Source organism: Ovis canadensis, chromosome 6 (genome assembly GCF_042477335.2).
Source record: "Ovis canadensis isolate MfBH-ARS-UI-01 breed Bighorn chromosome 6, ARS-UI_OviCan_v2, whole genome shotgun sequence".
Classification (NCBI taxonomy): domain Eukaryota; kingdom Metazoa; phylum Chordata; class Mammalia; order Artiodactyla; family Bovidae; genus Ovis; species Ovis canadensis.
This window is the reverse complement of record NC_091250.1, coordinates 80,986,506-81,004,059: the sequence shown is the minus strand read 5'-3', so window position 1 is coordinate 81,004,059 and position 17,554 is coordinate 80,986,506. Positions and strand designations below refer to the sequence as shown.

General features: G+C 37.1%; 1 protein-coding gene across 1 annotated transcript in view; it reads left to right on the top strand.

The window, feature by feature from the left end:
- Positions 1-17,554, top strand: part of GABRG1 (gamma-aminobutyric acid type A receptor subunit gamma1) — an 86,215-nt gene that overhangs the window by 44,941 nt on the left and 23,720 nt on the right. The window contains exon 3 of the mRNA XM_069593054.1: positions 2,500-2,567. Within this exon, the coding sequence (XP_069449155.1) occupies positions 2,500-2,567 (68 nt within the window). The remainder of the gene's footprint in view (positions 1-2,499; positions 2,568-17,554) is intronic.

Genomic DNA, 17,554 nt, shown 5'->3' with positions numbered 1-17,554 from the left:
CTGCAGGTGGAATCTTTACAACTGAGCTATCAGGGAAGCCCAATAATGTCCTCAAGAATCATTTAGTTCTTGGTATAGACTATGTTCAACTCCAAGTATCATGCAGTAAAGAGTAGTTATTCAGTGTTTGTTGGTTTATCAGATGAACCAAAAATCTAATCAAATAAGACAGGTACACTGCACTTAATTGCTTATAACTAGTAAAAAATGTACTTGCAAATGAAACTAATAAACCTATTGTCTTGTTATTAATTGGCTTGCATAAAAACCACTCTGAATATAGTTATAATTAGCTTAATAACATGATATTTATTGGTTACAACTCATAGCTGGTCAAAAATAAATGGCAGCTGATTGAAAAGAACTCATTTAGAAGTCATCAGTTTAAGTTAAGCTATAAAACCTTCTCTACTTTACAAGACCTACTTTTATTTAAGAAATCTAATTGTTGGTTAGTAGATCCAATTACATTGTCATGTATTGTGTAAATCTAAAAGCCTACACCTGGAGGAGGAAATTGCAACCCCCTACAGTATTCTTGCATGGAAAATCCCATGGACAGAGGAGCCTGGCAGGCTACAGTCCATGGTGTCACAGAGTCAGATGTAAAGAATGGGACTGAGCAACTGAGCACTCAAGTACAGAAACCTATAGTTTTGCATACTGAGACTATTTACAATTTCAAAGATTAAAAATAAATATGGTTTTAAAATAATATAAGCACTGTTTCTCAAAAGGCCTTTTCCATGGAAGCTTACCAGCCTGGAGGCTCTGCCAGAGTAGGTTACCAAGACAGAGAGATTTGGGACAGGCTAGGGAATCAGACAGGCAGACCCAGCTACATATTAAAGGAGAAGATTCATCCTGCCAGGTCTAATATAGTGTTTGCCTTGTAAGAATGATAAACACTGGGCTGGAAAGGGAAATCACATAAAGTTATCCAGAAAGGATGACTGAATAAATATTACTAGAAACATGCTTACTTTAGAAACTTTTAATGTACAAGGTGGTTTTTCTACTTTAATTTGCATTATCTCTATGTAAATCTCTTTGAGATCTATTATAGATTTTTTCTCACAACGTTTGTTCCCTTCTTGTCTACTTATGAAACCTTTACATGTATTCTTCAACAAGTATGTGTGGAATAAATAAGTGAATCTTTGGGGGAGTAGGGAATAAAAAGAAACTATGTGAAAATGTTTTTCATAGTAAACAAAAAAATCTTATGAGTATAAATTATCATTACTATGGTAAATCTCATTATAGGAAGCCAAAAATACCTGACAAAGGCAGAAAGCCTAAATCACAATCACTATTTAGTAATCAAAAAATATTCACTATAGAGGGTATTAGTTAACCATATAATTCAGTAAATGTTTAAAAGGCTGACCTGTGCTACACATTTTGATAGAATATAAGACTGTAGACATTTAAAGACTAACTCAGAAAGCACAAATGGCTGTGTACAAAACACAACAGATGAAGTTCACAGTGGTGGCTATATAGTATACTCTGAGAATTAGATGAAAATACACCTTTCCTTGGAGCCAACTGTAAACAATCCAAAGGAATATTGTTAACAAGGGAAGAAGGAGGTGTAAATACACCAATTATGCTCCCGATAAGAATCAGACCTAGAGGTAGATGCTTTACATTCATCACTTCCTTTGATCATCATAACTGTGCTTCAAATTAGTATTGCTGGAACTGGTTTATACTGGCTCACAATAGCCACTAATTACATATTGTCCCCACTCTGCACTCATTGACTTCACAGTGGTATCTCTACATCAGTCATTGTGGGAGTATTTGCAACACTGAAATCAGCAAAAGATACAAATCAGGGCTTTTTTACTCATCTGTGAGTAAGCTTGGTAACATTTGCTAGCACACCACTGATATGCACTAAATAGATTAATAGGTTTCCCAGGTGGCTTAACAGTAAAGAATCACCTGCAATGCAGGAGACATGGGTTTGATCCCTGGGATGGGAAGATCGCCCAAAAGAGGGCATGGCAATCCACTCCCTCTTGCCTGGAGAATACCATAGACAGAGGAGCCTGGCAGGCTACAGTGCATAGAGTCGCAAAGAATCGGACACGACTGAAGCAACTGAACATGTGCGCATGCACAGGCTTACATAACAATACTTAGGCTCTAAAATCCATCCGATCCTAAATTCTATAACTGTTGCAGAATAAATTATCTAACAGTTTTAACTGAATTAACTTTATTAATTTTCATGGAAGGTTTGAACTGTTTTAACCTTTTTAGGCTACACACTGGAATATTTTTAGTCAAAATGGTCTTTTTTAGTTACATAATTGATTTAAAAGATTGTTGTGTTTATATAATGAATCATGCTTCTTCATTTCATATTGCAAAATGTTTTATAACTAAAATAATAAAGTATTAATGATTAGTAAAGACTTATTTAAATAAGATTTAACACCACCTCTGATTGTATCTTTGAACATTCTTTGTATTGGTATTTTGCAGTGAGGCCCACAGTAATTGAAACTGATGTTTATGTAAACAGCATTGGACCAGTTGATCCCATAAATATGGTGAGTTATGAATATTAAAAATTATTATTTGCATAAAGTTATTGTGTACATACCACAGCAATAGAATGAATATGTGAGCAATTTCTGAGAGCTAATTCTGAATGAGTTCAGGGTGAAAAGGTGAAGTGATTCTCCGGTTGTGCGTAGGCTGACTCTAAGTTATAGAGATGACTTTGTGGACAGCAGAGTAATCTTTTGAGATTGGGAATATAGTCACATATGCCCTCAAATGCTAAAGGCACATTCAGGAGGAACTGTCCAGCAATGACTTGAATTTTAAGTTCAGGGAATAAGTTGATTTGGAGATGATTTGGAAATAGATATAAATTGAGAAAGGAGGAAGAACAAGCAGTATAAGATATAGCTTGAAGCCTCGAGAAGTGATCCAAGGAAGATACATATTAAGAACAGCACAGATCTGACCATCAGATGGTAAAATGAGGCCAATGTGTATAAACTACAGGTGGAAAAAAAGAGAAGTGCAGAAAAGAGACATACTCAGAAAAATCAGAGGGTAAGAGAAGCAGGGATAAGATGATATTAAATTATCTGAGGAAGAAAAGAGGATGAAGAAGGAATTAATAAACAATTGTCTATGTAAATGAGAATCCAATGATAAATGAATTAAATTAGGCCTACTGGTATTGGCTAGATGGTACTGATTCTCTCAGATAAAATTCAGAGGAATGATGAAAAATAGAAAAGAATAAGAGCTAAATCATATGTCTCTCTTCCAGCCTCATAATTGGTCTCATACCCAACTTCTTGGCACAGAACCCTGAAATACAGGTTCTGCAAGAACAGACATGAAATCATGTTCTGATTTCAAGGTGATGGAGATTAAGTGGGAATGCAGGTTAATTTTATGAACTACTATTTTGAGAAAATTGACTTAGAAGAGAATGAGATAAGAAGTTGTTGGTAGAGAGGGAAGAGAGTGTAAGAGAAATATGGAGAATATAAAAAAATGCCAAGGGAAGGTCATTTAAGCTGAAAATTAATAAAAGTGTGTAACTATGCTTTATCTCTTACATGTAGAATGAATAGTTTTTCTTACCATTAGAAAGACATAATTAACACCTACAATACAACCCATAGGCATTATTTAAAGTAGATTGAAAATGTACTGATCCAAACCCTAATAATCCCATTTCTGAGTCAGACTACTTGATGCCTTTCAATGGGTTCTGTCAGGTGTTATTTTCATTTCCTTTGATGGACACCCATCTCAGGCTGCCATAACAAAGTATTAGAGACTGGATGGCTCTAACAATAGACACTTATGTCTCAAGTTCTGAAGGACAGAAGTCAAATCAAGGTGTCAGCAACTTTGCCTTTTTCTAAGACTTCTCTCCTTGGTTTGCATATGTCCGCCTTTTTGCTGAATCACATGGGCTTTCTTCAGTGCATCCACTTCCCTTGTGCTCTTTGTGTATCCAAATTTTCATACAAATTTCATCCAAATATCCAAACTTTCCCTTATTATAAGAACAGCAGTCAGATTGGACTCAGGTCTACCCTTACAACCTCATTTTAACTTAATCATTTCCTTAAAAGCCCTGTCTCCCAAAACAGTCATACCCTAAGGTATTGGGGTTAGGGCTTCAGCATATAAGTTGTGGGAGGACACCATTCAGTGCATAATACCATGCAAAGATAATTTTCTAATGCTTTGATTTTTCTCCCCAACTTCATTTATTCATTATTACAACAGATTATCCCTTTATTCTAGTCTTAAACATTTTATACTTGAATGTTGTTTAGACATTGTCATGTCTCACTCTTTTGTGGCTCCATGGACTGTAGCCCACCAGGCTCCTCTGTCCATGGTTTTTCCCAGGCAAGAATACTGGAGTGGGTTGCTATGTCTTACTTGAGGGGAATACTCCTGACCCAGGAATCGGACCTGCACCTCCTGCATCGGCAGGCAATTCTTTACCGCTGAGCCAATGGGGAAGCCCTTTATTATACCTGAATAGCCATCGTTATATACCTAACAATTATCTGTGTCTACTTTGTCCTATAGTATTACAGTCATGATTGGTTTTTCTCTTACTCAACATGATGTTCATGTGATTGTCATTAACTTTCACAGCTGCCTATATTGATAAGAAAATGAAGATAAAGCAAGGGAAGGTAAAATTTGGAAGTGTTTTAGTTTTCCTTCTAACTCCAAACAAATTTGTATACAACCACTTGGTTTTTGTAAAGATAAAAAAGGTTACATAGCTGTGTGTATTGATTTAAGATTATGCAAATATAAGATTTTATAAAGTAATGCTTTACTAAGATGTTAATTTTCTCTTTAAAAGAATCTTAAAATATTCAGTCTCTACTAATGCTTAGGTAAACCCATTTGGGGATGTGGAAGTCTAAATTTTCCTGCATTGTATATTTTTTATTTGAGCCTTTTGTCTTCAATTTGAATGAATTCATTAAAGAAAAAATGTGGTTATTAAAAAGATGTAGAATTCAAGACTGAATTAGTATTCCAGAAATACTTTGACAAGAATAGCTATCAAGAGACTTCTGTGATGATATTCTTGCATAAAAGTTTCATAGTATTAAATATTTAGTTTCCAGTGGGGCAAATCACACACTTGTAACCTTGGACAGTGATAGTTTTTTTTTTTTTTTTAAGGCTAATTAAGTGAAATTGCTATTAAAATTGGTGATATTAAAGCACATATAAGAAAAAAAACTAGAATATTTAATAGTGTTTATTAAAACAGAAGCATATTATACTAGGAACGAAGAAACAGTTTACAGAGAAAACTAACTAAACAATGCAGGAACATTATAATTCACTTATTATAAAATGAATAGAATTGCTTTGGCTGTGACAGTAATAAAACAAGCAGACTTGAATAGAATTAAGCAAGCAAGTCTTTTTCCCCTCTTAACTACATATACAACTTAAGGTAATGATAAGAAACAAAGCTAATATATAGGCTTAATAATTTTACTTTTTCAAATGAAATAAAATATGGTTTGGTGCAAAATGTTTTCTTTTTTTTTCAAACTTGACTGCATTAAATAGTATCTATAGATTATTGATAAGACCTAAAACAGTATCATTCTACAATCATACATATCTTTCTTTTTTTTTATTTTAATTCAAGGTTAGGTTAATGGCTTCAATCCTGGTGTCACTGTCAAACATTGGATATTCAATAATTGCATGTTAAAAGAATGAATAAATTAGTAAATAGATTGTCCCATAATTTTTATTTTGAAAATTTTAGTGCAAAGTGAGTAACAGATGCAACTAATCAGAATTGGAAAAAAAAAAAAAACTAACTTGGAAAGTGGCCATTCAACTATGCATGCTCTAATTAAAACTAAATGTAAACAGAAAAAAATACAATAAAAACTGAAGGCACAAAATGTTAATAGAGGTTATTAGACTGAAATGAAAGTATTTCATCCTCTTAATTTTTCAGGTTTTGAAGAGATTATGTGTTTTCACTCTTTTGAGTAAATATCTCAGGGTAATTAAACAATTGCAGTTATCCTCTTGGAGAAGGCGATGGCATCCTACTCCAGTACTGTTGCCTGGAAAATCCCATGGACGGAGAAGCCTGGTGGGCTGCAGCCCATGGGGTCGCGAAGGGTCGGACATGACTGAGCGACCTCGCTTTCACTTTTCATTTTCATGCATTGGAGAAGGAGATGGCAGCCCACTCTAGTGTTCTTGCCTGGAGAATCCCAGGGACGGCAGAGCCTGGTGGGCTATCGTCAGTGGGGTCGCGCAGAGTTGGACACGACTGAAGCAGCAGCAGCAGCAGCAGTTATCCTCTGGTAGCACATATAACAGTCAAGGGTTATGGAAATTCCCTGAATAAAGTAAAAATCAGTGAAAGCTCCAGTGAATCCAAGATGATATAATGGATATCTAACACAAGGGGAGTAAGTATAGAACAGTAATCATTGAAAATTACAGCTATAGTTTGGACATGGGTTTATTTATAGGAAGTAGCACACCCTTATATAGCCCAATATTAAGAGATTATCAGTATAGGTACTTTGAAAGTGTCAGATCAGAGAGAAAAACAGTGATAAAAAACTTCTCAAGAACAATATCCCAAATCATGTCTATAGAATTTAACTTTATATCATTGTAAATACCAGGGTCATAGGTCACATGATCTGAGACTATGCTTCCTAAGCTGGATAGATTCTTCAGGCTTGAAATTTTTATTGGGTTTGGTACTGGAGACAGGGCTGAAGAATGAAGGCACCAGTTATAAACAGGGCAAATTAGAAACAAGCCAGGGCACCAGCTGGGCTCGATTCCAGAGTACCTGCTAGAGTGACAACACAGGGCAGTTCAGTTCATTTCAGTCCCTCAGTCTTGTCTGACTCTTTGCGACCCCCTGGACTGCAGCATGCCAGGCCTCCCTGTCCATCACCAACTCCTGGAGCTTATTCAAACTCATGTCCATGGAGTCAGTGATGACATCCAACCATCTCATCTTCTGTCATCCCCTTTTCCTCCCACCTTCAGTCTTTCCCAGCATCAGGGTCTGAGCAGTACGCAAATAGGACTTACTGTATTTAGCAAAAGACAAGTTGTTTTCTTTCTTGCCAGTATAGAAATATTTAGCAATAATGCCCCCTTTCAGGCTCTTTTTACCAGAAAAGGAAAGTTCAACTGTTCCCTATTAAAGCATAAATAATCTTGAAGTATAGGTAAACTTACAAAAGTTATAAACATTAATTATTATTGCATGGAAATAAAACAAGGGGGATAAGAGATTTTTTCAGTAAATAAGTTTTGTTCCATCATTTAAGCAGAATGAGCAAGCATCAAATGTCTGTATAGAAAGTGCCTGCATGCATGCCAAGTCTCTTCAGTCATGTCCAACTCTTTGCAACCCCATGGACTGTAGCTTGCCAGGCCCCTCTGTCCTTGGGATTCTCCAGGCAAGAATACTCAAGTGTTGTTGCCATGCCCTACTCCAGAGGATCTTTCCAACCCAGAGATAGAATCCTGGTTCCTGCGGCTTCCTGCATTGTAGGCAGATTCTTTACCACTGAGCCAACATATAGAGGGTGGTGGTTTAGTCACTAAGTCAAGTCCAACTCTTTGTGATCCCATGGACTGTAGCATGCTAGGCTCCTCTGTCCATGGGATTTTCCAGACCAGAATACTAGAGTGGGTTGCCATTTCCTTCTCCAGGGAATCTTACTGACACAGGGATTGAACAGATGTCTCCTGCGGCTTCTGCCTTAGCACAGATTTTTTTTGTTTTTTTTAAACCACTGAGCCACCTGGGAAGCCCATGAGGTATAGTTAGAGGGTAAGGTATAGTTAAATAATTCATTTGAGAATGATGAGAACTGACTTTTAAGATTTTTTTAAAATTTTACCTTATTTTATCAAACTCAATTTTTATAATTAAATTGCTAAACATATAACTTTTGTTTAACTAATATACTGAGGAAGCTGGTGCTCGGGGAGAATTTTTTTCTTCATGAATCATGAATTTTTTTCAAGGAGCACATTTCTTTAGCATGGTTCATACAATTGGTCATGATGTTCATGCTGCTACTGCTGCTAAGTCGCTTCAGTCGTGTCCGACTCTGTGTGACCCCATAGACAGCAGCCTAACAGGCTCCTTGGTCCCTGGGATTCTCCAGGCAAGAATACTGGAGCGGGTCACCATTTCCTTCTCCCATGCATGCATGCATGCTAAGTCACTCCAGTTGTGTCCGACTCTTTGCGACCCTATGGACAGTGGCCCACCAGTCTCCTCCATCCACAGGATTCTCTAGGCAAGAATACTGGAGTGGGTTGCCATTTCCTTCTCCACCCAGTGTTCATAAGTTCTTCCATTTTTCTGTCTTTGCCTCTTTCTGCCCCCCTCTCTCAGGGTTTCTTTCTCTTTACTCTTTTCCTTCTCATTCCTCTCCTTCCTTTCTTCTCTTTTTTTTTGTTACTGATGCTTCTAGATTTAAGGAAATAAAGATTTAAACATAGCTTCTAAATATTAAATTAACTCCACATTTTCCTTTTACTATATTAACAGGAAATAGTCACTCCTTGCCAGCTATATTACTTTTAGGAATTATAAAACAGCAACACATTTGTTATTTGTTTCATTTGTATAACATTTTAAAGCTTGCTACCATAGTTTTCATTTCTTTTTTTGCATATTACATTAAGATTTATTTTTTCATTATATCCTTTAAAGTCAATTTCTTTTCACTGGCTCTATTTTAGGTACCTTTTGACTCAACACTAACAGAAATAAAATTAAAAATTATAAATAAATGAGTGTTATTTTCATCTCTGTGCTGCTTTGATCCAGAATGCTCATTTGCTCCAAGGATAGGAAGTTAGAGTTCTTATAATAAAGAAATTAAATTGACCTCTAAACCTCCAAAAAATATTAAAATAATTTATACTATTTCTTAATGTTAAAAACACTTTAAAATTTTTATTCTATGATCTAATTTTCTTTTATTTATGTAATACTTCTATTGTGACAGTTGATACATTGATTACTAAGTTAGAAAATGTATGGCCTTCTTTGGAGAAGTATAAAACCTAGTGGGGAGGATGGCTTAAAGTATTAAATTAGATCAATACAGAGGAAGAAGGGTCAGGAAAAATTCTGTTATGAATCCATACATATTTTAACTTGCAAATCGTGACCCTATGCTATATTATCTAAAATATTTTTGAATAATATCATGGATTATCATTATATAGTGGTCACCACTGTTAGCTACTATTTTAACATTTTAATAACTTTATGTACTAGGTTTCCCCAAATGCTATATCATTATGCATGTTTTTACTATAACATGATATCTTTCCATGTATTATATCATGGCTATTATTATACTTAATTCTTGTTTAAAAATATCATTAAATATTGCCTCATATATTAAAATATATTTAACAATTCATTTTCTAATACCGTGGTTAGTCTTTGGAGGTGTCTAATGTTGAATTCTTTTTTAGTGATACGCCTCCCAGCTTAGTTATAATTTTGAGTCCTTTGTGAACTAATAGATATAGAATGTTCTATAATGGGCTAGTACTGCTTGACAGTTCTGGCCTCAGGTTAGGATTAGGGGAAAAGTTCTGTCAAAATGTGGTTAAAATCTGGTTTTTAGTTTTGCTTCCTACCTAGCTAATTTAAGGCCCTATTTCATTTGTCAAATGTTATATTTAATACAGCTATACCTTATAAGTCTACAGTTTTCACCTCTTTATTTAAATTGAGTTATATGGTACCTACCAAAGGTTTTCAATGATGAATTCAAAGTTATTAGGCAACCACTTTGATTCTTTCATTTCTTAATAAAAAATTTATTTATATGAGGAGAGTGACAAATAGTATTATGTTGCTAATAATATGTTTTAAAAAACAGAAAAGCAATGAATAGGAAAAAGCAGTTTAACACATAAGGTGATGATTTATCATGAACTAAATATCACTTCAAAGGGATAATATTTCACCATTTTAGAAGATTCAGTTCAGTTCACTTCAGTCACTGAGTCATGTCCGACTCTTTGCAACCCTGTGATATGCAGCACACCAGGCTTTCCTGTCCATCATCAACTCCTGGAGCTTGCTAAAATCCATGCCCATCAAGTCAGTGATGCCATTCAACCATCTCATCCTCTGGTGCCTCTTTGCCTCATGCCTTCAACCTTTCCCAGCATCAGAGTATTTTCCAATGAGTCAGTTCTTCACATCAGATGGTGAAAGTATTGGAGCCTCAGATTCAGCATCAGTGCCAGCAGTGAATATTCAGGACTGATTTCCTTTATGATGGACTGGTTGGATCTCCTTGCAGTCGAAGAGTCTTCTCCAACACCACAGTTCAAAAGCATCAGTTCTTCAATGCTCAGCTTTATTTATGGTCCAAATCTCACATCCACACATGACTACCAGAAAAACCATAAATTTGAATATATGGACCTTATTCAGAAAAGTAATGTTCTCTGCTGTAATGTCTCTGCTATAATGGTATAGACCTAACAGAAGCAGAAGATATTAAGAAGAGGTGATAAGAACACACAGAAGAACTGCACAAAAAAAGATTTTCATGCCTGGATAATCATGATGGTGTGATCACTCACCTAGAGCCAGATATCCTGGGTTGTGAAGTCAAGTGGGCCTTAGGATGCATCACTACAGACAAAGCAAGTGGAGGTGATGGAATTCCAGTTGAGCTATTTAAAATCCTAAAAGATGCTGCTGTGGAAGTGCTTCACTCAATATGCCAGCAAATTTGGAAAACTCAGCAGTAGCCACGGGACTGGAAAAGGTCAGTCTTCATTCCAATCCCAAAGAAAGGCAATGCCAAAGAATGTTCAAACTACTGCACAACTGAACTCATCACACACGCTAGTAAAGTAATGCTTAAAATTGTCCAAGTCAGGCTTCAGCAATACATGAACAGTGAACTTTCAGATGTTCAAGCTGGTTTTAGCAAAGGCAGAGGAACCAGAGATCCAGTTGCCAAAATCCAATGGATCATCTAAAAAGCAAAAGAATTCCAGAAAAACATCTATTTCTCTTTTATTGACTATGCTAAAGTCTTTGACTGAGTGGATCATGATAAACTGTGGAAAATTTTTAAAGAGATGGGAATACCAGCTCACTTGACCTTCCTCCTGAGAAATCAGTATGCAGGTCAGGAAGCAACAGTTAGATCTGGACGGGGAACCATAGACTGGTTCCAAACCGGGGAAGGAGTAACATAAAGGCTGTATATTGCAGCTTTGCTTATTTAACTTATAGCAGAGTACGTCATGAGAAACACTAGGCTGGATGAAGCACAAACTAGAATCAAGATTGCTGGGAGAAATATCAATAACCTCAGATATGCAGACACCTAGCCAGTCTGGTCACTACCATAGCCTTGTCTAACTCAATGAAACTAAGCTGTGTGGAGCCACCCAAGATGGATGGCTCATGGTGGAGAGGTGTGACATAATGTGGTCAACTGGAGAAGGGAATGGCAAACCACTTCAGTATTCTTGTCTTGAGAACCCCATGAACAGTATGAAAACACAAAAAGGTAGGACACTGAAAAATGAACTCCCCAGGTCGGTTGAGTTCAGTTCAGTCACTTAGTCGTGTCCGACTCTTTGCGACCCCATGAATTGCAGCACGCCAGGCCTCCCTGTTCATCACCATCTCCCGGAGTTCACTCAGACTCACGTCAGTCGAGTCCATGATGCCATCCAGCCATCTCACCCTCGATTGCCCCTTCTTCTCCTGCCCCCAATCCCTCCCAGCAACAGAGTCTTTTCCAATGAGTCAACTCTTCACATGAGGTGGCCAAAGTACTGGAGTTTTAGCTTTAGCATCATTCCTTCCAAAGAAATCCCAGGGTTGATCTCCTTCAGAATGGACTGGTTGGACCTCCTTGCAGTCCAAGGGACTCTCAAGAGTCTTCTCCAACACCAGAGTTCAAAAACATCAATTCTTCAGCACTCAGCCTTCTTCATAGTCCAACTCTCACATCCATTCATGACCACAGGAAAAATCATAGCCTTGACTAGACGGACCTTTGTTGGCAAAGTAATGTCTCTGCTTTTGAATATACTATAACTAGGTTGGTCATAAATTTCCTTCCAAGGAGTAAGCGTCTTTTAATTTCATGGCTGCAGTCACCATCTGCAGTGATTGGAGCCCCCAAAAATAAAGTCTGACACTGTTTCTACTGTTTCCCCATCTATTTCCCATGAAGTGATGGGACCGGATGCCATGATCTTCATTTTCTGAATGTTGAGCTTTAAGCCAACTTTTTCACTCTCCTCTTTCACGTTCATCAAGAGGCTTTTTAGCTCCTCTTCACTTTCTGCCATAAGGGTGGTGTCATCTGCATATCTGAGGTTATTGATATTTCTCCCAGCAATCTTGATTCCAGCTTGTGCTTCATCCAGCCCAGCGTTTCTATGATATACTCTGCATATAAGTTAAATAAGCACAGTGACAATATACAGCCTTGATGTACTCCTTTTCCTATTTGGAACCAGTCTGTTGTTCCATGTCCAGTTCTAACTGTTGCTTCCTGACCTGCATACAGGCTTCTCAATAGGCAGGTCGGATGGTCTGGTATTCCCATCTCTTTCAGAATTTCCCACAGTTTATTGTGATCCACACAGTCAAAGGCTTTGGCATAGTCAATAAAGCAGAAATAGATGTTTTTTTCTGGAAGTCTCTTGCTTTTTCCATGATCCAGTGGATGTTGGCAATTTTATCTCTGGTTCCTCTGCCTTTTCTAAAACCAGCTTCACATCAGGGAGTTCACGGTTCATGTATTGCTGAAGCCTGGCTTGGAGAATTTTGAGCATTACTTTACTAGCATGTGAGATCGGTAGTTGCCCAATATGCTAGTGGAGATCAGCGGAGAAATAACTCCTGAAAGGAAAAAGGGATGGAGCCAAAGCAAAAACATCACCCAGTTGTGGATAGGACTGGTGATAGAAGCAAGATTTGATGCTGTAAAGAGCCACATGGCATAGGAATCTGGAATTTTAGGTCCATGAATCAAGGCAAATTGGAAGTGGTCAAACAGGAAATGACAAGAGTGAACATCGACATTCTAGGAATCAGTGAACTAAGATGGACTGGAATGGGTGAAAATAACTCAGATGACCATTATATCTACTAATGTTGGCACGAATCCCTTAAGAAGAAATCAAGTAGCCCTCATAGTCAACAAAAGCGTCCGAAATGCAGTACTTGGATGCAATCTCAAAAATGACAGAATGATCTCTGTTCATATCCAATGCAAACCGTTCAATATCACGGTAATCCAAGTGTATGCCCTGACCAGTAATGCTGAAGAAGCTGAAGTTGAACTGTTCTATGAAGGCCTACAAGACCTTCTAGAACTAACACCCCCCAAAGATGTCCTTTTCATTATGGGGTACTGGAAAGCAAAAGTAGAAAGTCAAGAAACACCTGGAGTAACATGCAAATTTGGCCTTGGAGTACAGAATGAAGTAGGGGAAAGGCTAATAGAGTTTTGCCAAGAGAACACACTGGTCATAGAGAACACCCTCTTCAACAACACATGGACATCACCAGATGGTCGACACTGAAATCATATTCATTATATTATTTGCAGGCAAACATGGAGAAGCTCTATACAGTCAGCAGAAACAAGACCAGGAGCTGACTGTGGCTCAGATCATGAACTCCTCATTGCCAGACTCAGACTGAAATTGAAGAAAGTGGAGAAAACCACTAGACCTTTCGGGTATGACCTAAATCAAATTCCTTATGACTATACAGTGGAAGTGAGAAATAGACTTAAGGGACTAGATCTGATAGACAGAGTGCCTGATGAACTATGGACAGAGGTTCGTGACATTGTACAAGGGGACAGGAATCAAGACCATCCCCAAGAAAAAGAAATGCAAAAAAGCAAAATGGTTGTCTGAGGAGGCTTTACAAGTAGCTGTGAAAAGAAGGGATGTGTAAAGCAAAGGAGAAAAGGAAAGATATACCTATTTGAATGCAGAGTTCAAAAGAATAGCAAAGAGTGATAAGAAAGGCTTCCTCAGCATCAGTGCAAAGGAATAGAGGAAAACAATAGAATGGGAAAGAGTCAAGATCTCTTCAAGAAAATTAGAGATACCAAGGGAATATTTCATGCAAAGATGGGCTCAATAAAGGACAGAAATGGTAGGGACCTAACAGAAGCAGAAGATATTTAGAAGAGTTGGCAAGAATACAAAGAAGAACTGTAGAAAAAAGATCTTCACGACCTAGATAATCACAATGGTGTGATCACTCACCTTGAGCCAGACATCCTAGAATGTGAAGTCAAGTGGGCCTTAGGAAGCATCACTATGAACACAACTTGTGATGGTAATGGAATTCCAGTTCAGCTGTTTCAAATGCTGAAAGATGATGCTGTGAAAATGCTGCACTCAAATGGTCAGCAAATTTGGAAAACTCAGCAGTGGCCACAAAACTGGAAAAATTCAGTTTTCATTCCAATCCCAAAGAAAGGCAATGCCAATGAATGTTCAAACTACTGCACAATTGCACTCATCTCACACGCTAGTAAAATAATGCTTAAAATTCTCCAAGCCAGGCTTCAGCAATACGTGAACCGTGAACTTCGAGATGTTCAAGCTGGCTTTAGAAAAGGCAGAGGAACCAGAGATCAACTTGCCAACATCCACTGGATCATCAAAAAAGCAAGAGGTTTCCAGAAAAAAAACATTTGCATCTGCTTTTGACTATGCCAAAGCCTTTGACTGTGTGGATCACAATAAACTGTGGGAAATTCTGAAAGAGATGGGAATACCAGACCATCTGACCTGCCTCTTGAGAAATGTGTATGTAAGTCTAGAAGCAACAGTTAGAACTGGACATGGAACATCAGACTGTTTCTAAATAGGTAAAAGCTATATATATACATCAAGGCTGTATATTGTCACTATGCTTATTTAACTTATATGCAGAGTACATCATGAGAAACGCTGGGCTGGAGGAAGCATGAGCTAGAATCAAGACTGCCAGGAGAAATATCAATAACCTCAGATATGCAGATGATACCACCTTTATGGCAGAAAGCAAAGAACTAAAGAGGCCTCTTGATGAAAGTGAAAGAAGAGAGTGAAAAAGTTGGCGTAAAGCTCAACATTCAGAAAATGAAGATCATGGCATCCGGTCCCATTACTTCATGGGAAATAGATGGGGAAACAGTGGAAACAGTGTCAGACTTTATTTTTCTGGGCTCCAAAAATCACTGCAGATGGTGACTTCCACCATGAAATTAAAAGACACTTACTCCTTGGAAGGAAAGTTATAACCAGCCTATATAGCATATTAAAAGTCAGAGACATTACTTTGCCAGCAAAGGTCCATCTAGTCAAGGCTATGGTTTTTCCAGTGGTCATGTATGGATGTGAGAGTTGGACTGTAAAGAAAGCTGAGCACAGAAGATAGAAACTTTTGAACTGTGGTGTTGGAGAAGACTCTTGCGAGTCCCTTGGACTGCAAGCAGATTCAACCAGTCCATCCTAAAGGAGATCAGTCCTGGGTGTTCATTGGAAAGACTGATGTTGAAGCTGAAACTCCAATAGTTCAGCCACCTGATGTGAAGAGCTGACTCTTTGGAAAAGACTCCGATGCTAGGAAAGATTGAGGGCAGGAGAAGGGGATGACAGAAGATGATGTTTGGATGGCATCACCGTCTCAGTGAACATGGTTTTGTGTGGACTCTGGCAGTTGGTGATGGACAGGAAGGCCTGATGTGCTGTGATTCATGCAGTCACAAAGAGTTGGACATGACTGAGCAACTGAACTGAACTGAAGTTATCAGAATTAGTCAGAAGGTTTTCAGGAAGGAGAAACCGCTCTCAGCAGAATACATTGTTGTTATATAATCCCTAGTGCAGAGTTTAAACTGAGTTGTTGTGTAATCATCAATTCTGGGCTTAAAGAAAAAAAATGTTTTATATGACTAACACTAAGGAATGTAGAGAAAAAAGAAAAAAAAATCTCCTCCTTGGGAACCTTGGATTTCTTATCAACCTGTGTAGGAATTGATTCTTTCAATACCTTAAATCAGAAATATTTTTATGAGCATAGGTCACTGGATTATACAACGTTGATAGGCCCTTTATTCTTATTCATGTTTAGAATATGATTACCGAAACTTAGAGCTAGGAAAGATAAGAATGATAATTTTATGTAGTGCCCTCATTTTTCCATTGAGAAAGAATAAAGGACTTGATCAGCTTCCTACTTTAGGAACTCACAAAACTGGGTGTCTGACATGATTTCCTGTCTCCATTCAACCAGTATTCTTTAGATTACATCATAACTTCTCACTATAACACACATTTGATGTATTTGTGGTAGTTTATCTTAAAAGTATTTAAAATTATGTATACCGTTAAAGACAATGTCCTATTCCTTAGTTGTGTTATATATATTTATTTTAGTCCAAAGGCTTTTAAATAATGTCTGAAAGCCTTAGGTTTCCGATTGGCAATGGATTTTAACTCACATCAGTTTAAGTAAAATCTGAAGTAGATAAATCTTGTTAAATGTCTCCACCTTTAACATTTTGCTATAATGGAAATCATGACAAATCTCTCTAAGAGAAGTTGTGCAAGTCCTGCAGTAGGCTTTGGTTTTATCTGCATAGAAAACTCTATTTTGTGATATGTACAGATTTGATTTGACCTACTGAAGTAAACACTGGAAGCCAGCACTTCCAATGATACTGTGAAGAGTGGTATTCTAGAAGCATACTGACATATCAGAAATTCTCTGATTCTATGTTTGTGTTAGTATTTAAACTTGGACAGCATAATTAACTTTTGTTTTAGAGACAAAAATCTCTAATGTTAGTTTGCAACTGTTTAAAAGTCAATTTAGGTTAAATACAATTTCCGTCATGAAGTCTTTATTAATTTCTCCTAGCTGAAAATAATCTTTTGTTTTTATTTCTCTTTAATTCTGTCTCTCCTAAGTAGTATTAATTTCCAATTTTATTATGTAAATATATATAACAGAAAAACTTCATGTTCATCTTTGTAAACTGAGAACAATAAAGAAGTAACATGAACACTGAAAAATATTTGTTAAAAAGTTATTTGATGAATGTATGTGGCATTATGTACTTTTGGCAATCTAAATTTACAGACATAAAAATAGAACCCAGTTGGTAACTGAATGCAGGATTTATGTTATAATGTCCCTCAGTGTATTGATGACTGACTTCAATGATTTAAGCAAAACCGTTTTTTCTTTTCCATTTGAAGAAAGGAATACCAAGTCTTTTTCTTATCTTGTGGCAGTATCAAGAAGTTGGTGGTTTTATAATAATTGAGCAAAGTTGGGAAGAATGCATCACTTGCATCACTAAAGCTATTTGTGCTGATGATTAGCTACACTTGTACCTTTTCTCTACATGTTTATAGCCTTAGTATCTGATTCACTGCTAACCACTGATCTATTTTACCCTTTTGGCATGTGGATCGA